This window comes from Pectinophora gossypiella, chromosome 22, assembly GCF_024362695.1.
Source record: "Pectinophora gossypiella chromosome 22, ilPecGoss1.1, whole genome shotgun sequence".
Lineage (NCBI taxonomy): Eukaryota > Metazoa > Arthropoda > Insecta > Lepidoptera > Gelechiidae > Pectinophora > Pectinophora gossypiella.
In genome coordinates, this window is record NC_065425.1 from 6902764 (window position 1) to 6929761 (window position 26998).

The 26998-nt window shown below is 37.9% G+C and overlaps 2 protein-coding genes across 2 annotated transcripts; one reads left to right on the forward strand and one right to left on the reverse strand.

The window, feature by feature from the left end:
- Window positions 1–3492: 3492 nt before the first annotated feature.
- Window positions 3493–5234, reverse strand: LOC126377130 (homeobox protein Hox-A1-like). The gene is made up of 2 exons (XM_050024808.1): window positions 4557–5234; window positions 3493–4149 (listed from the first exon to the last, which is right to left on the reverse strand). The coding sequence occupies exons 1-2, from the start codon at window positions 5194–5196 to the stop codon at window positions 3593–3595; spliced, it is 1197 nt and encodes a 398-aa protein (XP_049880765.1). The 5' UTR covers window positions 5197–5234; the 3' UTR covers window positions 3493–3592.
- Window positions 5235–18545: 13311 nt separating this feature from the next.
- LOC126377124 (homeobox protein bagpipe-like) lies at window positions 18546–22437 on the forward strand. The gene is made up of 2 exons (XM_050024799.1): window positions 18546–18937; window positions 21086–22437. Exons 1-2 carry the CDS (start codon window positions 18607–18609, stop codon window positions 21979–21981), a joined length of 1227 nt encoding a protein of 408 aa, XP_049880756.1. The 5' UTR covers window positions 18546–18606; the 3' UTR covers window positions 21982–22437.
- The last annotated feature ends 4561 nt before the right edge of the window (window positions 22438–26998 follow it).

The window sequence follows — 26998 nt, forward strand, 5'->3', positions numbered from 1 at the left end:
ATTATTACATTTTTCTTTATTGAAATTCATAAATAAGTACCTAAGTTAAATAGAAAACATTTTTTGTCACCTTTAGATCTGTCATTATTTAGTAATCAGAATTTCATAATTTATCTTTGATCTAGAACTATCCAATTGGCCCCCTATTACATGGAACTTAAACATAGGTGGCAAGGACTAGTACTATACGACTCTGCCTACCCCTTTGGGAAGAAAGGCGTGATGTTATGTGTATGTGTTTAGATAGATAGATAGATAAAATACTTTATTGAGCACAATGGACACAAAATACAGAGATAAGGACAACATATACAGAAAAGCACAACAGGCGGCCTTATTGCTCATGCAGCAATTTCTTCCAGGCAACCTTAACCGTGTTTAGGTAAGTATTTTTTGGTCAAAGGGTGCTTTTCTGCTTAACATCCTAACATAAAAATCTCCTGGATATTTATAGGATATTTATTTCTTTTTTTGACGTGATTTACTGTAAGATTTGCCGTAGATGGCTTTAACTACTTGGCCGGACAGATGGGAAGTGCTGAGGGCTCTCACCCGATAAAACTTAGAAAAAGCCATCATGGTCATGTAAGACATAATCTCTTTAGACAACTTTTACACCGGGTCATTGATATGCGATATGACCTGGGATGTTAAGCAGCTGATCGCCTTTTGTTTTTTTTAGTCCAGTATTGTATATGAGTTTGTAACACCGAGATTTCCAGACACATTCGGACATTCGGTCGTACGGCTATAAAGGTGGGTACTGACTGATGTTACGAGGCGTAATGTAATGTGTTACACAGCGAGCGTTCGTGCTGTCAGTACAGGGAAATAAGGCGCTCGTAGCCAGCATCAACACTGATTTTAAGCACATGACGTAACATTATCATGCTCGCTGCGAATGGCACAATACGCCTCGTAACACCGATCAGTACCCACCTTAAGGTATCATTCAATACTTAGCCCGATAAAACAAGGGAGTAACTGCTACAAAACTGTCCCTCTTTGCGAAAGAAACAATTTTGTCAAGTGCAGTTATCAAAACCATACTACTAAAATAACTATAAAAATCAAACAAAAGTAGCGATAAATTAATTATCTAACCACATTAACCGCTACAACAAAACTGAAAAGCTCTAAAAAAGCTCATAACTGCGCACGCTTACCTCATAAAAGTGAAATATTAAAAGCTTTTAAGAACAGGTGGTTTCTAAGGTTCCCAGCGTCAGGTCCCATACAAGCCCATACATTACCATACAGTGTTCAGTCCCATACATGACACGTGTGAGGATCAATATCTTATCTGGGTGGCGCCGGCGCCTGTGGTGTGTCTCGATTCTGTATGCTTCGGGGGTGAGTGCCAATAGACTGGCGGGTGAAACGCTGCGGTTGAACCGCGCTGAAGGTAAAGGGAAGAAAAGGAGAAGTAGAAAGATTTAACGTTTTGATTTTGTAGCCCGCATGTCTTAACCGACTTCAAAAAAGGAGGAGGTTCTCAATTCAACCGTATATTTTTATGGTGAAACTAAGTAGGTAAACTATATATACTTAGGTACATAAATAGCCCAAATACGTTCCATTATACGTACACACCCATGTCACAGGGCTCCGCTACGGGTTGGAGGAAACTATATAATAATTAAAACAAACTAACGCTATACTTCCGATTATTTTGGATTTAAATCAATTTTAATCAAAAGTTTTTGTTGCATAAAAAGCGCTAATGTTTTAAAATTATTCAATGCTATTATTTACCTATCTTCTTCTTATCGTGTGAGTTGTGAGGTGGTATACCAACCTCATCAACCCTGGTGTCAGGGTTATTATTAAGCCGCCAAAGGCCCCTGACATGGCTCATGTAACGACTACATAATTACATCAGTAAGTAGTGACCGGAACCAACGGCTTAACGTGCCTCCTGAAGCACCGATCATTTCAGGTGATCAGCTTATAATGTCCTAACCAAACTAGGGATCAAAAAGGGATTTTTGTGACATGTCCCTACCGGGATTCGTGAGCCCAACGTTCAACTACTGGACCACGGAGGTCGTTATTTACCTATTAGAATACTTTTGTAACTGAAGTAATTTTCTTTGTTCTATCTGTCTCATTTTAAAGAAAGAAAGAAAGAAAGAAAGAAAAATCATTTATTCAACCAATCATCAATCATTTATTAAAGCAATCTTTGAACTGCGGTTAGTTAGGTATAATGAAATGGTTGCGTCTATGTATCCCATATTTTGTGCGTTTAAAAAGCGCCCGTCTGTGCAGCTCTACCCTAACTGTTTGAAGCAACATGGTAGCAATTCAGATAAAGGCAATCCTACAAATTGAACAAAAACACTGAAAAATGTTTCAAATGCCGATTACTGAAATAACTTCTTAATTTAAAATATAAAAGGCGGTGAAATGCGGGGGGCGGTCTGTGGTGCCGTTATAATTAATTCAATTTAACCATCATCATCGGCATAATTGAACTTTACCATCAACATCATCTCCTATCATTATCCCGCTTTTCACAGGGTCCGCTTACCTAACCTGAAGATTTGACAGGTCCGGTTTATAATTCAATTTAACGTTGAACATAAAATATTTAATTCATTATTTAACGAACTTAAATGAATAATGGTACATAAATTATTACATAATAGGTATTCATACTTTTCCCAGTTTTGACTGCGCTACTTCAAGATTCGTTCAGATAGCAATAAGTAATACTACTAGCCTAAACGCCTCCATCTACTCGCAGTGGAGCAGCGTGGTGGAGTGTGCTCCATTCCTCCTTCGCTTGATTGAGGGGAAGCCTATGCCCAGCAGTGAGACGTATATAGGCTACTTAATTAGATTGAATGATTATCACGTGCTCAGCGGTGAAGGAAAACATCGTGAGGAAACCCACATTCCCGATAAATGCATTGGAAGGTATGTCACCTAACCTGTATTGGGCTGGTTTTCCCTTCGCGGGTTGGAAGGTCAGACAGACAGTCGCTCTTGTAAAAACCGGACCTGTCAAATCTTCAGGTTAGGTAAGCGGACTCTGTGAAAAACGGGATAATGCTAGGGAGATGAATTTAGATTTAATTCAATATTTACATACTAGATGAATAATGAAAAACAATTGTTTAAAGATTCATTGTTTACTTACAAAAACATAAAAGTATACTTAAATGTAAAGCTACTTTGGCAGAAAGTTACACTAAAGTGTCACAAGCGTGCGAAGAATAATAAACATAAAACAATATAATAACAAAATATTTTAATAAGTATAGTAAATCTACTCTTTGGTCAGTCTAGAAATGGCACGTTTTATAAATACAATCAGTCTGAAAATGAGAAAGCTTAAAAACGTAAACAAAGTTCAAATTACAGTTTGATCTATTGGGCATATAGGTTAGGTAAGTACTCTTCTAGACGGAAGACTTTATGAACTTACCCAGATCAATAACACATAATAATAGTGTTTTCGGGAATATTCCTTAGATTTGATATTCTTACAAGTTTAAGTAAAGACACTTTCAGACGCTTCTAGGAACTAGAGAGAATTAAACCTAAGTTTCCTGACAATAACTTAACCAAACAATTCGTAAAGGTATCAACAAACATAATTTAACGGAAAATACTTTTTATCTTCGACTTCTTCATAGAAGGTTTTCGATTCATTCGGATTTGTGCTGTACATTATATTTGAAGTCGTAGGTATACCATCTTGTACTAACTTTTCACCATACATCTTTTCAGTCAGTTCGCTATTATAGTTCAAACTATCATCGAAAAACATGGTCGACGATAAAGGATCACTTTCAGATTCCCTAATAGGTCTATAAGGTATATATTCTGATACCGTCGATTCTTTACTTTCGGGTTTGTAAAGTTTTCTGCCAATTTTCGATGGCTTCGCGTCGGTTGAAGTTGAGACTTCAGGGCTCTTCATTCGTTTGCTCTTGTACCTTCTGTTTTGGAACCATATTTTTACTTGCGTCGGTGATAAGTTTAGTGTCTGTGCTAGCTGTTCTCTCTCTGGAGCCGTGAGGTACTTCTGTGCTCTGAATCTGATCTCCAAAGCGTGCACTTGGCTCTGGGAGAAGAGTATCCGTGGCTTCCGCTTTGCGTTCTTGTCTTTCTTCTCTGACTTTGTGAACGTTGGTGTTTCTGTAAAGATAGGTTTTTGTTTCACATTTAATATAAGTAATCAGAAAAGTTAAAAGACTCTTCCATCGTAAAGAGTACAATAACTAAAGTGGGTGTCTGCTTATTATGATGGTAAGTAGCATGAATACCAAATGCGCTATTCCGTACAGTCTAGGATGGAAAAGAAAACTCGTACTTTAATGCTTTTTCGGTGGCCATGTTAGAAGGTTCCACTGGAGATGAACTCCACTAGGATGGTTTCCTAGCTATGGCATGGTATCGTAGGGAATTAACCGAGTATGGTTTAGATGATTTTTATAAATGCATTTATACGTAACTTACGTAATTTAAATGTACCTACATAAATAATGCTGACCTGATGATAAATTTTGATAATTATAATATTAACATTATATAAAAATACTTACTCGTAATTTTCCTTGAAACAGGCGACTTTTCAAACGGCTCTGAGTCAGCAAACCTTATGTTGCTTACTGTTTTTTCTTGCCCAACAGTGGGCATCGCTGGTGTAGCACTTGTATGAACCACGTCAACATCCATGGTCTCCTTGGGCACTGACACTTCCACAGGATGATGGATAACTTCAGTAGCATAGTGTTCATAGTTTTGGTGATAGAGGTTATGACAATACGGATTGTAGTTATAATATTCTTCAATTTTATGCTCGTGGTACATCTCTGGAGTCCAGTAATCTACATTACTGTGCACAGGAATGTTTGGATACGACTGGCTGAAGTACTCAGGGCAGTAATTCTGAGTTTGGTGAGGATAAACTTCGCAGTCAAGCCTTCGCTCCCTTTCGTTCGGTTTCCATATATCGTAGCTATAATTCGGCTGGTTGATATTTAATATATCTTTAACTGAAAAGGGCGTGCCTATATGTTGACTTTCTTCTTTCCTGAAGTTCTTCTCAGCGTACAAGTTACCGAAATCCTTTTTATCGTCATCAACGTAATCACAGAACTCCTTGTAATCATTGTAGTTATGTTTGAGATTATTATTGTTGTAAGAAGTGGAAACTTCGTTGTGTTGTTCATAGGACTCCATAGCACACTTCACTCAAACTAATTAGAGTACCAGGGTAACAGATGGCAATTAGTAGTGGTTTTTAAGACACGCTTGGGAAGACTGATGGTGCCGAGATTGAACCCGAAGCCAATGGACGGTGTCTGGCGTTTAGGGGCGGGGCTATGGGGTTTCATTCGTCTCTTTCTAACACACGGAAATAGGGTACCCCTCTCTGTCTCGCACAGGGCTGTTTACAACGTAAATAAAGCGGATGATTTCATTCGGTGTGAGATGCCCTCAGCCTCGTTAATGATAGTTTGATTGTTTTTTTGTTTGAAATACTCGTTTTGGATCATTTATTATGTCAAGTGTTATGTATACGGTTACTATGGTGACGTGAACGTTTGAGAAAAAAAATGTTTAGTAGAAAAAGACAACTTTCGTGTTAGGAGCTTACGGTTTAGATTCCTATGCATCAACCATGGGTAAAGGCTAGTGCAAGACTGCTTTGCATTTGGGAATTCGATTTAAGTAGAAGTATATAATATCAGGAATTAGGTAGGTATATTGTCAACCTAATCAATTTAAATGTCTATATTACCTACATAAATTAGGTACCTAACTAAGGACATCTGCACACATATTGTTGTTTGTGCGACCGTGGTTGCGCCACCGTGGTGTCCTAGTGAGATATGGCCCTTAGATAGAATAATTGCCGTATAATATGGTTTGGTGGACAGAAAGTTTTGGGTTCGTACGCCGGATTATAAGTACTTTTAAGTACCTTAAACATTTTTTTTAGCTTAAACATTAATGTTTTACAAAGGAAATAATGCAGTCGACTTTATTATTGTTTTCATAACTAAAAATGCTGACCATCTGCAAACTGTACCTACCATTTTTAAGGCGAATAAATGAATTATGAATTACCTAAAGTGTAACCTACGTAGACGAATTTAAATTAGTTGTAATGTCAATCAGGCGAAGCCATGTTTATAACTATTTCTGTTGCCTTACAATAAATAGTCTCCGTAAGCTTAAACATTAAAGTTTTACAAAGGAAATAATGCAGCTGACTTTAATATTATTGTTTACTTAAGAAAGAAACAACTCAACACCAGCCAGTCATAAGCTACTTTGTTTATTTGCTTCAAGGTGTGAAAGTATTTGTTTAAGTTTGTCCATCATCGAACTACCGTACTTACTATATTGCCAACGGCCACCGTGGTCCAGTGGTTAAATGCGTTGGGCTCACGATCCGGAGGTCCCAGATTCGAATTCATATAAGATAAGATAAGATAAAATTTATTGCGTATAAAAGTTGATTACACAGTAAACACTTAGCACTACATTGTTTAGCTAGATTAATACAATATTTAAGGTATAGCTACTGACACTTAAAATAGGAAAATTAATTCCTGTGCTATAAGCATCAGTAACCATTTCATTAGTATACAATAGCCAGTACTACGATTTATTTACGATGCTATACGATATAAGGGGACATATCACAAAAATCACCTTGTAATCCCTAGTTTGGTTAGGACGTTACAGGCCGATCACGGTAAGATGATCCGTGCTTCGGAAGGCACGTTAAACCGTTGGTCCCGGTAATTATTTACTGATTTAAGTAAGTATGTAGTCGTTACATGACATGCCAAGACATGTCATAGGGGCTTTTGGAAGCTCAATAGAAATCCTGATGCCTGGGTTGATGAGGTTGGTAATCCACCTCACAACCCACACGATAGGACAAGAAGAATACATTGTCCTCAATGAAATGATTCTGATAATGAAATAGATAACTTCCTACACTTAACTAACACAAAATAAAGTTGTAAACTTAAATGCAGCTGAAAAAACGTTATGGGCTCTTAATTTTGTAATAAAATTGCGTTTGTAAAATTTTAATAGATCCTAAACTTCCGATTTCGTAATTTGAAACTGAACGTCTAGCAAGTTTTTTGATCTTGTAACTTGAGCAGGGAGCTGAGATCAGATACAATGGTATTTTTTGTTTAGATGTCTATTATTGTATTTTCAGGTTGAACGATAGATCACGCCTATATCCCATTGGGGTTGGCAGAGATCACGGAATCCCACTTACTACGATCCTGACACACTGTCACTCTCTCCAAAGACTCGACTCCAAAGTCTAGGGGTAGTATTAATAAATGAATCTCAGCTGAGACTGCCCTAAAGATCATGCTCAAGTTCCTGTTTTTATATAAGAGTTGTCACATTGACTTGATCTTGAGGGCAGTCTCCAAGCTGAGATTTGTTTATTGATACAACCCTAGAAGACAGACGAAGGGTAGCTGACGATATAATCATGTCGTTTTGTCGATTGGTGCTAATATGTGAACCCAATTAAGTCATGTCGTTCTGTCAAAATACTAACAAAATCACGTGACTCGCATGTTAGCGAAAAAAAACAAACCTATCGATTTCGACAAAATTTATTGAATCTATCGATAATTTTACAAATTTATTTTTTTTAATTTGTATTTGATTTTTACTAATTTAATTGTTTGTGGTATCTATTTTATTGTATGGATTTTAAATCTGAAATCAATGATATGTTTTTATTATTTATCACCTTGCGCATGTTAGCCCTGCTCAAAATGTCACCTTAGGGCACAATGTTTATCTTTACAGCTACATTGCTGTCAAAAGTCAATCATTCCCATCTTCTTCTATCGTGTGGATTGTGAGGTGAATTACTAACCCCATCAACCCTAGTGTCAGGGTTGTTACTGAGCCGCCATAAGCCCCTGACATGACTCATGTAACGACTACGTACTTACATCAGTAAGTATTAACCTGGACCAACGGTTTAACGTGCCTACCGAAGCAAGGATCTTTTTACTTTTTGGACAATCAGGTGATCAGCCTGTAATGTCCTAACCAAATTAGGGATCACAAAGTGATCTTTGTGATTTGTCCCCACCGGGAGTCGAAGCCGGGACCTCCGGATCGTGAGCACAACGCTCAACCACTGGACCACGGAGGCCGCTATCCTTCCCATTAAAAAAAATACAATTCAAGAGAAATGTCACGCCAACTGACCGCATATGCGTCGTGGTTTGATGTGAGGATGTTGTCAAGTTTTTTGTTGTGTCATGTTTGGATTTTTTGCATTGCGCAACATAAGACTACGGATGGCGCCTGCGCATTCGGTATCACGCTGCGAGAATAGAAAGCAGCTGTTGGTAAGGTCACTGGAATGTAGGGTCAATATTATATCTCTGGTCCACGACTTCTAAACGTTGTACCGGATGAGATCCTTCAGCACTCCCCATTTGTCCGGCCAAGTAGTGAATGCCATATGCGGCAAATCTACAATAAGTCACGTCAAAAAAATATATATATTCCAAATATTAAAAGTACTTACTTACTATATTCATCGTGTACCCACTAACCCTGATTTCAGGGTTACTATTGAGCCTCCAAAGACCCCTGACTACGTACTTACTTAAGTAAATTGTTGGTTGTAAGTAACCAAGATCGATCTGATTAATATGCGCTCAGAGAGGCACGGATCATCTTACTTTCAGACAATCGGATGCATGATCAGCATGCAATGTCCTAATCAAACTGGGTATCACAAAGTGTTTAAATATGATATGATAATGATAAAAATAGGGAAAGGTTATCGAAAACAACGTTATGTCCGGCGCACGGTGCCATCAAATCTCCTGTCAAAATGTCATTTCTTTCAAAATTACTTAATTAGGGTACCTTTAGAGGTAAAAGGGGTGAACCGCCAGGGTCAACCCTGAGATGTTGCTTGTTCTTGGATCAGGCATATCGTAAAACCCGACTAAATTATGTCTACTCCAAACCCCAAACATAACGCAATATTGACTCCGTATCGTATCAAAAATTATGAGGACCGGTTGCCATACAACCATAAAGTTGAAGTATCAAAAATGCCTTACCTTATGCTTTTGTGTTTTGTTATATTTTCTGCTTTAAGTTAGTATGAAAATTAACGTAACTAGCTACGTAAGCCTGAAACCCTCTTATCAATTTGTCACACGGCTGGGTTCGCATCACTCAACAGAAAGTAAAAAAAAGTGCCGGCGCCAAGCTGTCAATAAATTATATTAGCGTTTTGTCAATACGCCGCCCCCGACACGCCTCGAAGAAAAAAGAAAGTCTACTAAAACACTTGTCAGGGCCCGATGACACCAAACGCAATGCGGTTTCAAGCGGTTGCTTGTAAGAAAGAAAAAGGACAAAAAGTAGAAGCTCAAATGTAGGCGGCAGCACTGAGTTGAATGTTCCTAAATTTTGACAGTTCTCCATATAGTAGATACCATACCATACCACCACCCATACCACCACCTACCACACCATACCACCATACCATACCGCCACCACCACCACCTACCATATCACCATATACCACCACCATACCATACCCATACCACACCACCACCACCATAAGTTTTAATTGTTTGAATAAATAGTACCAATTTCTTCTATGTGTTCTTTCTCCTACCCCCCTTCTTAGCTACCCCATCCGGTGGATTGAGGGGAGGCCTGTGCCCAGCAATGAGACGTATATAGGCAGTTTATGTTATGTTCTTCTTTCCGATCTTTAGGAAATAAATATAACACTATGATTTTACAGTTAAACGCTGCGCAAAGAGTTATAGTGTAAAAATATAACCTAAACAATGTTTGTTTACTCAAATGGTATGGGATCCTGTCAAAATTTAAAAACACTCAACAGGCGACACCTGCAGAGAAATAGGCTTTTTGATTCTCAATACAAATAAAATAAATCATACAAAAATATGAACATAGGTACTTACACAAGATAGCACAACGGAAACGTACTTAAATAGAACAAAAACATAAAAAATATCGCTAAGAATCCTATGGCCCAATCACGCTACTGAGACTTTAAAATCACTCTCCAAGAGTGATTTGTGAAGTTGTTATTATGGTCGTAAGGCCCAGTTGTCTTTTATAAATGCAAACACCTGGGCCTTAAGAGTTTAAAAAATTACCCTCGTTATCATTTTGTATTGATGTTTGAAAGTAGCACAATGAGAATGCAATAAGGATGACAATAACAGTTAATATAAATAGGCCTCTAATTTTCCCTACTGCACATTCGCTCGGTGTAGCCAAGCCTTTATAGCAGACGTTATTTCTAGCTTAAAAATTAGTTGCTGCTGAGACTTTTGTGTCGGCGCTTCTGCTTTCCAAAACATAAATAATACCATAGACTTTCTCTGGTATTTTCACTCTAAGAACTTACACACAGCACAGCATTTTCAGGTAGATGAGAAAGTAATCATAAAAATTAGTGTCACTTGTGACACGTATGTGGTCCGAAATAAATAATATGCTGTGTTTAGTATTATTGATTTTAAAAAATGCAGGTTTATTATTATAAAAAACCCGTTATTGAAAACCGCATCAAAATCGGATCATTAGTTTAGAAGATAAGTAGTAACATTATTTTGCACAAACGCACACACAAACATCTCTCACCCTAAACGCATATACCTGCTCCGTTCCGTCGTGGGTAAAAAGAAGAAACAAATCGAAAAGTGTAGAAGCATGACAAAAGTTCCTCACGTGAACTTGCATTAAGTAGAAATTTATACATAGTACTTCTCTTAAGAAGATCAAAGTTTGTATAAAACTACTTCCGTCATTTTTGCTGTTAGGAACTAAAAAGTGAGTGGAAAGTAAAAAGTGGAGTTATAAAATGAGGAGGTATAAAAAATTTCAAACAGGTACCATGACCGAGATGATAATAATAATATATAATATATAATCAATCAATCAAATTCTTTATTCAGGCAAGTACCACACATTGCATTACATTACATTAAATAAAATCTAATAAAAATAAAATAAATTAACATAAAATGGTTAGTAAAACTGAATAAATAATAAAAAATAAAAATTGTTAATTTTCCAAATCAACATAACAATGATGCTATTTTCTGTAAATACCATCAAATTTTATTTTAAGTAAGTATAATATATATTAGACACAAAAACTGTAAGATACTCACTAAGGGTCAAATTGTGTTTGTAGAAAAAAAAGAGGTCACTTGGACAAAATGCTTGGTGAGTTATGGCTTCCACACCATGCCTTAGGCGATGTGGCGCCATGTGCAAAAAATAAAGAAAAAAGGTTGTAATTTTATGGGATATTGGCTAGAAATACTATTTTACAGACTAATAAATAATATTAAATAGAACCTAATAAAAGAAAAAGAAAATAATATTAAAGTAGCTCGGTGGCGCAGCGGTAAACGCGCTCGGTCTGCGATTGTTGAAGTTAAGCAACTTTCGCAAAGGCCGGTCATAGGAAGGGTGACCACAAAAAAAAATATTTTCATCTCGAGCTCCACCGTGCTTCGGAAGGCACGTTAAGCCGTTGGTCCCGGCTGCATTAGCAGTCATTAATAACCACCAATCCGCACTGGGCCCGCGTGGTGGTTTAACCTCCTAAGACCGAATGTTCTTTATAAATCCAAACCCCATTGTTTAACTATTGTGTCTGGAAATCTCGGTCTTAAGAGGTTAAGGCCCGATCTATCCATCCATAGGGAAGGCCCGTGCCCCAGCAGTGGGGACGTTAATGGGCTGATGATGATGATGAAATAGAACAATAACATTACGTGGTAGGCCTCAATGAAGCGATAGGTTTGTACAAGAAAGCCTAATAATGTAATAAATAATTATGATGAAACTAGTATTAATATTATGCTAGTGCAGTTTGTTCCTAACACAACTCGACCAATAGATGGCGCGCGGCGATACGGCTCATCACATTAATCTAACAGAAACCTCGGTGAACTGTGGGTGCTTAGTTCATCTTGCGATGGGTGTACCTCTGACTTGTCCAATTGGGCCGTGAGCTTATGTTCTGTTATTAAACTAATATTACGTTACTGAAATTATATTAAGTACTTACAACATTTTTAGAACGTCTAGGGCTGTGTGCCGTGGTTTTTCTTGCAGCTACAGGTTGCAAAGCTCAGTATTAGTTTTAGGCGGATGAGCTGTTGCCAAGTAGGTTGTTAAATCCATCTGAAGCAAACTTACATTAAGTCATGTCAAAATAAATCCCGGCAAACAGCTGAACGCTTACTTTTGGGACGGAAAATTTCACTTGAAAATTTTAACTCAGAATTAATAGTGGTCTGAATCATCCCCCTCAGTAATTGTTACGATGTCACTAACACCCTGTATAGAGATAAAATTATATAAAAAAAATATAATTATAAAACTTTTTTTCATTTTAAATATCTAAGTTCTATAATTTAGTTTAGTAGCATGAAAATGCTGCACCGACTAGAGCGTGGCTCTTAAATTGATGATGATGATAGTTTAGAAAACAAACGAAATTTTAAATGTGTAGTACTTAGTTTTGTAGGCCAGTGTATTTATATCGATTATCGACGTAAGCAAAGCCACGGTTCCAAGATAAAGCAGATCCCATCAAAAACAGAGGGGAGTGATTATGGTATCGGTTTCACACACGCCGCGGCATCTGGCTCCTGTCTCGATGGCCCGTATTGTTTTACATAATCCCGATTATTGATTACTGAGTACACTTGTTGCTTTCTATTTGTAATGCGTGATCGCGCTATATACCTACCATCATAATCTAGGGTGGAGTGGAACATTTCGACGGCACAAATTCGGAACTTATTCCCACGCGGAAGGTTCCTGGCTTTGACTCTCTATCTCTCTCTTTATTTATTTAAGAGCTGCGCTCTTGATTACTCCACCGTAATCGCAATTCCTCTCTTCTTCCCGCCAAAACCTTCACCTCCCGATACGACACGACGTGCACCTTCTCTTTTATTTGTTTCATAAATGTTCTCCTAGGTACTCCTTGCTCTCTTTCCTTCAATTTTACCTTCTGTTTTTTACAAACAACTCGTGTCGTGTCAGGTGGCTAATCATATTTCCTCTCCGGTTGTCTATAGTCTTTTTTATGGTTCTTTTTTCTTCTACTCTTTCCAGCACTTTTTCATTTGATACCATTTCACGAAAAGTCTGGACCCGACTGAACCGATGTAGGACCAACCACTTGTACTCGAACCGTCACTTACATAAATGGGGCTTAAAAGAGACGCCATACTGCGAATGCCGTCACCGGGATCAAACCCTATCTCTCATAGTGAACGAGTGCCCTCTACACCGGTTCCCAGGTGGCATAGCCGAGCTGCGTAGTGTGACGGATGCGGCAGAGACTTGGTTGACGGAGCGTAAACTAGATATATGATCCAACCATAATCTAAACATAACATGTTTAGCTTAAGTATACAGGTCCCACTGCGCGGCACATATCTTCCCTCAATCAACTACGAGGTAAGGAGCATATTTCACCACGCTGCTCCACTACGGGTTGGTGGAGGCTTTTTTTTTCGGCTAATATCCGGGAGCAACGGGCTTAACGTGCCCTTCAAAGCACGGAATCGTCTAACTTTTTCGGACTGAATTAAGGACAGTCTCACAAAGTAATTTCAACAAAGTCCCCATCGGAAATCGAACCCGGACCTCCAGATCGTGAGCTCAACGTTGTGGTCTAGACCACGGAGACTGATACTATAATGTTAAGCTAACCTTTTTTCCGAGGGGAAAAGCGGGGGGTAGCGAGAGGGTTATTGCGGGCTCCCACCGACTAGGTCGATGCAAAAGCGGAGTGTCAGAATCGTAGTTAGTGGAATTCCGTGGCCACTGCCAACCCTAATGAGAAATAGGCGTGTTCCTGTGTATGTCATGCTTTCAAATAAAATAACGACACTAAGGAAGAGCGCTCATCATTTACTGTCCGACTTAGTAAACAGGTAAAAAAAGATGGAGAATAACCATGTTTCACTGTCCAAATCTATTTATTATTAAAGCTACCGACTTACGCCATCTATTATCCAATAGATAAACTATACTTTTCTTACTCTACATAATAATTCTCATCTAAAACAGTTTACTTACTCTACATTTGTATACCGCCACCTATCGTTTAGTAGTATAACTATATACAGTGACATCTAGTACGTTACGTACTGAAGTTGATATTCGTTCAGGATACTAAAATATTACGCCATCTTTTGTCTAATAGCTAGTTAAAACTTAGTTTTTGTTTTAAATGTGTTGTACTTCAAACATTTAATATTTTATAAAAAAAGGTTTTAATGATTATTAACTGTGCAATCGAATATGTATAATAGCTGTAAGAAAACATTTTTCGTGCAGTGACATCTAGCGTCCAATAGTTGAATTGAGTATAACGACATCTATTACTAACATCCGAACTAAAGCTACCGTTATACAGCAGAAGATGGCGCCACGCGGAAAATTATGTGAAACTTTCGAGTAGCTTTTCTAGCTTCAACTTTCTTTAATGAAATATTTTAGGGAAGTACTTTTTATTGAATTACTTAACTTTTATTTGATATTTTTTGTTTTCTTTACACAAGTCGCGATTTATTATAATATTTACCTACCTAATGAAACTTAATTCCAAACCCTTTACGTTTTACAACCTACCGTTTTTTGTAATTTTGGTACCAAAGTGCAAATAGGTAGATAGTACGAAAAGTACCGCAGAGCGTTCTCTTTTGTCAACATGTGGCTTTACTTTCCCCGTAAGAATTACGAGGTGAACTTGTCTTAATTTAACAAACATAGCATAGCATCACGCCTATATCCCCGAAGGGGTAGGCAGAGATGTGTAGCGCACCATCTCCACGCCAGCTAAAAATAAAATACAACATATCTACAATACAAAAAAAAACTTTTTTGACACTTTCATACTTGGTCACTTGGTTAGTTTCAGTGGTCTCTGCCTACCCCAACGGGAAATAGGCGTGATCTTATGTATGTATGTATTTAGGTACTTAGTATCTGGGTAGACAACCCCAGCTATTAGGCTACCCAGATACTAAGTACCTACATACTTACATACAGGTACCCACCTAGATCACGATTGTCAATCAACTCGTCATACGAGCATCCTACTCCGTTCTTGTACCTATGTAGCTAAGTTAAATTATCAACTTTTCTATGTAAGAAATATTTTAATAAATAACTTTTTCTCTAACCGCAGTGGAGCGATACCCCTCCCGTTGGTAGAGGGGAGGCCTGTGCCCAGCAGTGAGGCGTATTTTGACTCTTATGTAAATAAGTTATAGGTACCTAATTTAACAAAATGGGGGTGCACTTTAACGTAACCGGGTCAACCACAGTGTAACGAGCACAAACTCAAGAGGCAGCCCAGTGCAGCAGATTGATTATCGATATTAAGTAGTATGAGTACTTATTATTGAGTATTATTGAGTATGGCTCACCGCAAACACGGCACTTGCCTACTCAGAGCAACACTTAAAAAGAAGCCATAGACACAAGCACTTGTAGACAAGACTCTCTGTTAAGTATAATCTATACCTCGGAAACATAACACTGGTTTTTACGTTTCCTGTTGATATGCCATTGCTGTACATAATATTATTTTTAACTAAGAATATACATAACATAACATAAACAGCCTATATACGTCCCACTGCTGGGCACAGGCCTCCCCTTAAATTTTCAATAATCATTTATGATCCAAACATGAATTCGGAAACAAATTCGACAAGCATTGGTTTAAGCCTATGCTTGATTCGAACCTGCGACCTCAAAGTGAGAGGCAAGCGTTCTACCAACTGGGCTAATACCGCTCTCCGTGGCGTCTTGGCGTGGTCTTGCGTAACCACAGTCGCTTATTATTAATTATTACTAGCTGCTATCAATCTGACCAGTCATTCAATATTCTAACTGGTAATTTGTAAGTACTTACATCATCATCATCAGCCCATTAACGTCCCCACTGCAGGAGCACGGGCCTTCCCTATGGATGGATACGAGTAGGGAGAATGGGCCTTAAACCATCACGCGGGCCCAGCGCGGGTTAATTGGTGATTAACGACTGCTAATGCAGCCGGGACCAACGGCTTAACGTGCCATCCGAAGCACGGAGGAGCTCGAGCTGAAAACTTTTTTTTGTGGTCAGCATCCTATGACCGGCCTTTGCGTAAGTTGCTTAACTTCAACAATCGCAGACCGAGCGCGTTTACCGCTGCGCCACCGAGCTCCTCAATTTGTAAGTACAAAAGCCATTTATTCTCATAAATTACTAACCAATTTACTTACGTCTGAGTCCTGTCTAGATGTTTCTCCGAGCCGCATCGGACTCGTCGGTATCAGATAACCACTCAGCCAAAACGACCACAGATCAACATTGTAGTTATAATCACTGGACTGCGATATAATAATAATTCTTAATTAAAGGCAAAAACAAAACCCATTACAATATAAAATATAAAAATATAGAATATAAAATCGAATTATACCTACAAAATAAAATAGTTAAGTATATTGTAAACATGAAATTTTAAAATAATAATATGATAAAAAATACATCATAAAATACAATACGATACAATGCTATTTAAAATTTGCGTCTTGGTGAAAGTGCAGCCAGTGACTAAGAATAGGACTGGAGATATCCTCACATATCCTTTGAAGTATAGCGTTTTTGGTTGGATATACTAAGACGTATATGGCACTTAAACATAGCTGGCGAAGAGTGTGTATCTATACATCCTGTCTACCCCTTTGGGGATATAGGCCTTCAACAAGTTTATCCGTGACAATTACAACGAATCCCTTCCCCCCACCGGTCTTTTCCTGTTGATTGAGGGGAGGCCTGTGACCAGCAGTGGGATGTATGAAGGCTGTTTAAGATTTTTTTTTTATTTTGAGCATGTAAATTAATGGCAAAGTAATTAAAACTCGCTAGTATTCCGTCTCAGCTACTATTAATCATTTGCCCGGCCAAAAATTGAATGTTATTTGAGGAAAAACAAGTTAGGTAGTTATAACTAATTAATAATTAATATAACCCATAGATACTTATGTATATGTAGCTATATTCATTTTGTGCCTCTGTCATTAAAACACGCCAGTATTTAAAGTAAGTATTGAAACATTTGTTAATTAGATTATGTAAAGACCTACCTACCTACCTAATAAGTTGTTTTTTTTTTGGTTCCACAAGTCAGTTAAATCCAATCCAATTCACTGAATTCATTTATTTAAAGTTTCTATCATGCATGAAACTATAAATCGTAGGTAAATTTAATCATTAATATCTACCTATAATTTTATTAAAATGAAACCACATGTATACAACACAAACATACTTAATTGACGAGGAGTGGGTGTATAAACTATACAATACACCTCTACTTACCCCTTCGAAGATACAGACGTGATGCAATCTTTTGTTGTAACATGGAAAGCTCTAACAGTGTTATTAATTTTACATTATTAAGCTCTATAAAGAACTCTACAAGTGATTCAAATTATGCTAATTTTAATTCCAGAAGTAGAGAAAGCTTCCTACATCATCAAACAACGAAATAATCTTCCAAATTCTAAATTCAAAAAATTACCTATGAAGTAAATTAATGTTGACACATCATCTCACCCACTTCTTTTATTGGTCGACCACAATCGGTGCGCACCGCCGATTGGTCGATTTAAATGAGCTCCTAAAGAGGGAAAGGGACGTGAAGTGTAGGGTGAAGGGAGCTGAGTACAAGCGAGAAAGGGACAGACAGATACTTGTCAAGCACTTACCGACGAAGCGCGGCTTTACCGGTGGGCACGTAAGGAAGTTTGTTCTACGAAGGTGCAAGATGATTGTTCTGAAATGGATTGGCTCATGAAAAAAGAAAAATTTTTCAATCGCACTAAGTGGTATGAACTTCTGAGACATTTATTTTACAATTATTAATTTGTTTAGGTTTTTAATTAGCCTAATAATTTACAATCTATTTATGTTTTATATGAAAAGGAGAGACAGAAAGATTTTTCAAATCAGCTCATTTTTCTATTATGATTTATGTATGATATTATAGGCTCAGTCTCATTCTCTTTAATAATGTAATTTTTTTATTATATCACCTTTAATCCCATTCAACCCACAACGTCATAAGTATTTTCTTATTTGTTTTAAGTAAATATTTATTTTTGATATTGGCTCATGTTGGTCAGGAATTATGCACCAACTTCAATTATTTTCACGGCCAATTCGAATGTACCTCACAACCCGCATGTGACCGAAGCGATCAAATCGCATTCACGTAAACATCTTCAAGAAAAACTCAACGATCCCCACTACTTACGCTACTTCAGGAGCTTTTTTAAAAAACGACCACTCTAAAACATCGCTGTCTCTTTCGTATACCCTCAATAACTCTACGAAGTGTTATAACGTTGTCTCTTTCCAAGACTTAACGACACGCAGGCGGGCAATATTGTACATCACAAAGTTTATTCGTTTGAGGATCGCTTTTGCGGTAAGGCGAGTTCCCGCGCAAGTGCCGATGTGTTTCCAAATTTAAAAATAATAAAATGGAATCCAAATTTAAAAATTTTAAGGACACTTTGACTTTGGAATGTGAAAAGAACACTACTCCTTTCTCGATTAACGATATTTTGACGAAGGAAGAAGCGAAGTGCGATTTAGAGTGTGACGACTTGCGAAGGAATCGAATGTTCTGTCAGGATTTTGGCGGGAAGATGAATTTTCTCGGGAAGGCGGGGTGTTACAGCAGAGAAGAACCGCTCGTAAAGAAAGAAGATAAGGAAGCGAAGTATTATGATGATGGATATCGTGATTACGGTGATGACGGAGCTCTCGACATGTCCAGAAAGAACCACTATCCAGTCACAGAACTTTCAGGTATTATTTTCAATTCTTATTAGATACTTAAGTATCTAGTTAGTTCGATTTTTAACTTTTGAATTTATTATTTTTATCGTGAAAAGATTATTCATTATTAAGGTGGGTTCAGGTTTTAGCTCTACATTATGTAGGTACTTAAGCAATTTTTCAATTCATGAATGTAAAAGTGGAACATAAAGATCATGGAAAACATTACCGGACTAAACCTAGATACTTTATCTCACAAAGGACATGTGCGATTGTCTAATCATACGACTATATTATTTATATATAGAATAGAATAGAAATCATTTAGGCATTTTAGACATAACTAGTATAATTATTAATAGTTACTTACCATTTATTTATTGTATAAACTATTCATTCCTTACAAATATACCTATTCATGTTTATAATTTTACGGCTACAAACAACAAAATACTTTGTCCAACGTCCAACAAAGAAAGTCATCAATCTCTTATCTTATTTAGCCTAACTGATCCCACTGTTGGGCAAAGGCCTGCCTTCACACTTTTTCTCCAATAGGCGTTGAGGTCATCGCACAAATACACGTTGCCTACTTGAACTATGATAAGGAATCTAGTGATCATTGGATGCATTCGAAGAATAGGTACCTACGTACGGTAATACTAGGGGTGACAATGAGATTATGGAATGTTCCGAAATGAACAAGTGCAAGGTTTTGTATTATGCCAATCTAACGAACGCTAAGAGATTAACCCGTCCATCCATAGAAGCCAGAACTCACCGCGATAAAAATACTATTCCAATGGAAAAGTTCTACAATTGTACACTGTAAACTATTTTCTACAACCGGTTTTTTTAAAAAAAAAGCAATTGTTTCTCTTCTATCGATTAACCGGACAATTCCAAATTCAAAAATTCAAATGAGTCCATAATAGCGGCGACAATGACAATGCGACATAATGGTGCGTTCACACCGGCCGGTGCCGCGCGGCGACATCGCGCGCCACTTACACATCACTTGCCGATTACGAACCCTCATTACACTAAGTGATGAGTGATGACGCTTAAAAGCGACCATTCAGCCTTTCAATTTAGTAATTACTAGCTTGGCACGTGTCTGCTTACGAAAGTAATAGTTGATGGCAAATGTTGAAGTTTTGTAGTCCGCCGCTTTTATGGATCTGATAGAATTGTGCAAAGTCAGTAAGGAGTTAACTTTGATATTTTATGGTTATGGCTCTATGATAAACTTTATATTGATAAGTTTGTCATATCATAGTCATAGTTTACATTTGTCATATTCAAAGTGAAAACCCTTGCCATTATGATCACATAAAAGTCGTTTCGAGTTTCGACTGTTAACTGTTGTCAAAGTACAAGCTTCAATTATTCGTTTAACTTTCGAATGCATAATATTAACATACTTTAATTTTCAAAACTTCTAAAATGTAATACCATAGTCTTAAGATACATTTTCAAAACTTCAAAAAAATGAATACCATAGTCCTAAGATACACGGTAAAATAAGTCCGTAATTAATGAAAGCATTGTTTTGAAGAGACAAATACGTTCCCAATTCCAAAGAAATCCTAAATCCAAATTCCATTTAGTCTCATCATGGGCTAGGCATTAATTTAGTTCTCACACCTCAATTACAGCAGGAACTAAACGACCCAAAACTTGTCACAATGGTTGCGGCATCGCACGCAAAAATACTGTTAGGCGTTAGACCCTATTCAAAGTTGATCGTTGATCCTTTTACCGCGTCTAATGACCGGCGACAATTTGCGTAATGGATCTATTGTGATCGCGGCTTTATACGCGGATGGCGTGAGCTGATCGTCGAATTAATTGATTCCGCTGCGATTGTGTGAATCGCGACTAATGAGTTTGGAGTTAGATAGGTTTTTAGGTTTTTGGATTTCTGGAGATCGAGGCACGTTATGATCGAGCGGATGTGTAAGGAGTCTGTAGAGTCTGTATATAATTATATACTAGGTATCCACCCAGTGAGGTATACGTCTAGGTATTAGGTACCTACATTTAAAAATAAGTACTTTGCACAGATCTATCTATATGTATATCAAGTAGAGATGTATAGTACAAGTACCTAGTTATGTAATATTAGATTTGGGCCATTTCTGGTACCTTAACTAACATCTCCATCCCTTGTTACAGATGACTACGATTCCCGCTCATCTAACACGGGTTCGCCCGTCCGCCGCACCTCATCGCCCCACTCCGACGCCGGCTACAAACCATTCCTGCACTACGACCGCAAATGCACCACTCCCAGCGACCGCATCATATCCCCCAACTACCCCCCGATCAGCGAATACAACCAGACCAGCGGACGGAAGAAGCGATCCCGCGCCGCCTTCTCCCACGCTCAAGTCTACGAGCTAGAAAGAAGATTCAGCCAACAAAGGTACCTATCAGGGCCTGAACGAGCGGACCTAGCGGTCAGCTTGAAGCTCACAGAGACTCAAGTGAAGATCTGGTTCCAAAACAGAAGGTACAAGACCAAGAGAAAGCAGCTGCAGATGCAAGAGAACGGTATGCTAGCGGCGGCGGCGGCAGCGGCTAACCATGCCAGAAAAGTGGCTGTAAAGGTCCTGGTCAACAACAACGGACAACCAGGTTTACCAGACCTGAAGCAATACCCCAATCCGATCATAGGTAAAGGCCTAAACCCACTCTTCGCCCCTCCAATGCTAGACAACTCGCCCATACTGAAACATTTCGCAGGAGTATACGGCGTGGATTTCGCTAAAAATCCAGAATACAAAGCCTTGTTGCAGGAATCGTATAACCAAGCTGTTCTACAGTCGCTATACGGACCGCACTTAGGGGTAAATTACCCTAATCTATCGTTACCTTACATGTATTACCCTGGTCACCCAGCATTCGGCATGTCAATGCCTTGTGATCCTGAAAGGAGTCAGGAAACGAGAAGCGAGAAAGATAATGAAAGTACGGAAAGAGAAAAAGATAGAACAGAAAAGAAAATTCAAATGGATATCAACGAAAACAGCAATGAAAGTATGGCCAGTAATATTGAGGTAGAAAATTGAAAAAAGAATACAAATTCAAAACGTAAAAAGAACACGATAAGATTGGAAAATTACGTAAGAGACGCACTCAGCAATCGATTATTATCTTTCAGATTATCTTTTGTTATTTGGCAGCTAAGTTTGGCAGTCAAATCAAACCCACCAAAGAGTTTATCTACCCAATTCATTGTTACCAAAAAAGTTAGTAGAAGTGATAACAAAGAAAACGAAATTCGGATGTTTCAGTTTTTTGTTTTCTTTTTCTAATGACAATAATCATACCAAAGATTTTTCAAAACTCTAACCAAAGAATAAGCACGCTTAGTTCATAGTAGAATTGTTACAAAATAGTTATCTGCTGTAAATAGTTTTTTAAGTTTTAAGTAGTTGTTAAGAGCGAATGTTTGACGTAGAACGGCACGTTTTGTAAATAGTACAAATTAGAACCAAAATTTAATAAAGGTGCAATACAGTTTACCTTGTCTTTTGATTGAAACCTTATTCATCATTGACCTTTTTAATGTATTATGGACTTTACTGTTGGTGCAATGTTTAGCTCAATCACACTTTATCACACTCGAGTTTTAAAAAACAGCAGGTTGAATAGTAGATATTCATTATGATGTTGATTCCTTTCCCTTTATCTAAGCGATTTTTAAGACCTTTTAAGTAGAAAGTTATAAATAGTAAATACGTAGGTAAGTCAGAGGAACATTTACTTACTTTACAAATGCAAAAGTAGCTAAGTTTTTTAATTAGTGCCCATTTAAAAGTTTTGGTTAAATCTAGAATTATGTAGTAATAAAGAAAAAGAGATAAAAAGGTGCTATTAGACATTTGCTTAGTAAAATAAGCTCTAAATATTATGTATTGCTAACATAGGTTAGGTCCGGTACATTCCGATCAAATTCTCCAAATAACTCAAAATATTCACACACGAAGTCTAATCTGTGTAAATTCGGGCGAGTGCACGTCGAGAATCACTCAGTGGGTGCGTCTTAGAAAATTCTTGGCCCGGAAGTCACAGCTTGGCATTTTCATAATGTCGCCGACGACGGCGGGGTATTCATATGATAATTTTATTTGAAGAACGCTGGAAATTGCATGAAGCTGTGGAGACGGCTTTTTGGTTCTTGAGATTAACTCTCTATAGTGCAAGTTCTTTTTATAGTTGTTTGTAGGTAGGTATTATGTGATGATTGATCGCTATTGGCGATAATTCGAGCAACTACCAACTTGGTTTTTTTTTAACTTAATTTAACAGAACTAAAACTACCTTTAACTCTTTCTAGCCCTTATTGTAAGTGAAGGACGGCTCTAACTTAAGAGCTGTCAAACTTAAATTAAATTAAGTCTGTGTGCACCCCAATAGGCACAATTCTCTTAACTTTTCCGGAATCGCTAGGTATACAAAATTTTGTTTAAGTATTTTTTTTATTATTTCTAAAGTTGACGTATAACACGGTAGGGAAAACAGAGCAAGTGGACATTCCCGGCTCTGTCGGCGGCAAAAATACTTAATAATAAGTTTACTGTTAGCTACCTTACCTTACCTACCGGTATTTACCTTTATTTAGGTAATAAATACCCATCATACACAATGTATATAAACTTATACATACATCACGCCCGTAATCCCTAATGGGGTGGGCAGAGCCACAAGTAATCAAAGACAACTTGCAGCCACTGTTGATGTTGTAAGCTGGATATGATAAACCTTAAGGTGATAAGGGATCAGCCTATCGCCCATAACATTAGTCCATCATGTTAGAGGACACAATCCCTCTGTCGGTTTTTACGACATTCCCGGGAAGACAAGCAGCTGAACGTGTCCTACACAATGTCGTTAATAAATAATAATAAAAAATAAAGTAGGTAAACGTCCTCTCCACGCTACGGTGGTCGTGTTGAAATAACCCCCCTCCGTGATTTCTGAGACATTCTTCGCCCGCTGAGTACCATCGTATGCAATTACCATCAGCCACCCACCACTCGTTACGACGACACTTGTCTGAACTTACCTTAACTACTTCCAGTTCTTGGTGGAAGTGCGAAATGTTCAAGATTAATTTAAGAACAAATTATTAATTGACTTTTTTATTTTGGTTTTCCTTTTATATGGGACGAATATTACATAAAATGTGGTCACCCACACATATCTTTTGCCCCAGGGGCACCAAAGATCTTTCAATAAAATGACAAAAGTGCACAGATGATAATAAAAAGAAGAAGAATAAAAATGTTTGAATGGTTAATACAAACAAAATATACTTAAGTAAGTAATTTTTTTACACAAAATCTAGTGATAGTACTTTTCTTAAAAAAATATTTTTATTTTGTTCGTTTCGTATTAATCAGCAATTTCATAGATAACCAAACAATGAACAGTACTTAGAAAATAAATAGTGACAATCATGTTACCAGCCCATCACCTATACTTAGGTTAGTCAACTCTTATTGAAAAACAGGAAAGTATTCAGTGTTAATAATAGGTCTATTACCAAAGAGTACTAATTGGAATGCTACTCGTTGATAGTGATGGGGTATTTGTTTACCTGACGACATTTCCGGCGCGGGCGCACGTGCTCGTTGTAACCCGAGATGCGAGTGCCGTGCTAATGTAGAGGGATGGGAGGTTTATAATGAAGGGTGATTTATCGATATCGTCATTATCGACTAACGACATAAGGGCCATCATTCCGGGTATAATATTTAAAATATGGGGTATTCGACTTTAAATTTTAAAGGACTTTGGGGCTTACGACCTTAAAGTAGAGTACCTACGAATCTCCGCAATACTCATATAAATCAGGGGTCTTAGCATATTTGCAAAAGTAATAGGTATGTCACCTTATGTCAATCCCATAGTTTTTTATTACTACCTAATACTGTCGGTTGTCATAATCTATTGCAACTTGGCTAAGGCCCAGCGCCGCGGTGAATGGTCAGACTTTTGTGACGTGAAAAAAAGAACCAGAGGGGGTATGGAGCATATACCACTACGCTGCTCCACTGCGGGTTGGTGGAGGTGTTTTTTACGGCTAATAGCCGGGACCAACGGCTTAACGTGCCCTCCGAAGCACGGAATCATCTGACTTTTTCGGACAATCAGGTCTGAAAAGTCCTTACCAAAGAAAGGACAGTCGCACAAAGTGATTTCGACAATGTCCCCATCGGGAATCGAACCCGGACCTCCAGATCGTGCGCCTAACACTCTAACCACTAGACCACGGAGGCTGTTATTAACACCGTACTACTCATGTAAAAATAACAAACTAAAAAAGTATAACAAAGCAGCAAACCAGTTTTTACCATAACTGTACTATTATGTATATTATATTGTTCTAGGTAGAGGGAAAATAAAGCCAATCGCCGTAGCGGGATTCGCTGTCAATGCCATAATTATTTTACTCATAGGTAGTATAATACCTTAGCAGCTCTACTAACCTCTTCCAGGTCGTTATCGATATCGAGATCACCCTAGCCCTACGCGTCCTGAGAGGATGAGCGGTAATGCACTGTTTACAGCACTAGTTCATCGACAATCGTGTAATTGCCGAGTCGTCGGCCCTCGGATGGGTCTTACTGAGAGAGGAAACGTCATACAAACCAGCTTCCTTCATGTGCAGTTAATTTGGTGTTGGTATGATTGATTTGTAACTCTCTTTATGTTAGAGAAGATTATGATGTTCAGGGGGGGCTGAAAAGGCCACTTTTAATTTTGATGAATCATAATAATGTTCCTATTATGAATTGAATTGCAAATCGTAAAATGGCTGCTATGGATTTTCATATTTCAATTCATATTACGATTCATAATATGAATTCCCCATTTTGATATTTTTTGGTTTACTTACTTGTTTTATTGAGTGGATATATTGGATTAATAATATAAGAATGGCAATTTAAGTACATTAAAAAAGTATCTGCTGTCTCGACTCTCGACAGATCAGAGATCAGATTAAGACAACATAGGTTGCTTTTTTTTCTCACTCTATTCCCTGGAAGAAATCGTAAATTATGGTCACCAATTGCCTTGTATTTTTGTGGCGTCTCTGTAAGCCCTTTTTACTTCGTAATCGTTTCTTTGTGTACATAAACTGCCTATATATACGTCCCACTGCTGGGCATAGGCCTCAATCAACCGGAGGGGGTTTGGAGCATAATCCACCACGCTGCTCCAATGCGGGTTGGTGGAGGTGTTTTTACGGCTAATAGCCGGGACCAACGGCTTAACGTGCCCTCCGAAGCACGGAATCATCTTACTTTTTCGGACAATCAGGTGATTCAAGCCTGAAAAGTCCTTACCAAACAAAGGACAGTCTCACAAAGTGATTTTGACAATGTCCCCATCGGGAATCGAACCCGGACCTCCAGATCGTGAGCCTAACACTCTAACCACTAGACCACGGAGGCTGTCTGTGAAGTATATTTATATAGTTACTTATGTTTTTGTTAAATGCGTTCATACCTATTTATCGAGATGAAAAATAGCATGTTATTTATGTCTCCTAAGTCCGCCTAAAATATGAAAAAGATGTTAAAAATGAATACTTACAAAAATCTTTTGTTTACAATATGCGTGGGTAATCAGAATAATCTATATTGGAGAATAATGACTGAATAGGTGTAGGTCACAGATCATATAAACAAGGACGATATGCCCGCTAAATTACAAGAATCTGCATGTCACCTTTTTACTCATGTCTGCGTATGAAGCGGCTGCCACCAAGACATTTCTGGCTGAACGGCTACTTCGATTTACCCGTCGTTTATTGCGTAGTGACATAAGCGCTAGTTGTAATTGCGCGATACCAAAGAAGAATGAATGACGTGGAAATATATTTATAATACGATCGTGGCGTCAGCCACCACAACATTTCATTTTGTGCATATTTTGTTCCCACCAGCTATGCTCCCGCGGCATCTCTCTATAATAAGAACTCTGTGGCGTAGGTAGTCCATTGCGCAGCCTCTAATAATAAGACGACGTTCGCAGAATCAGTCATTAATTGTTTAGGGAAAATTGATATACGGA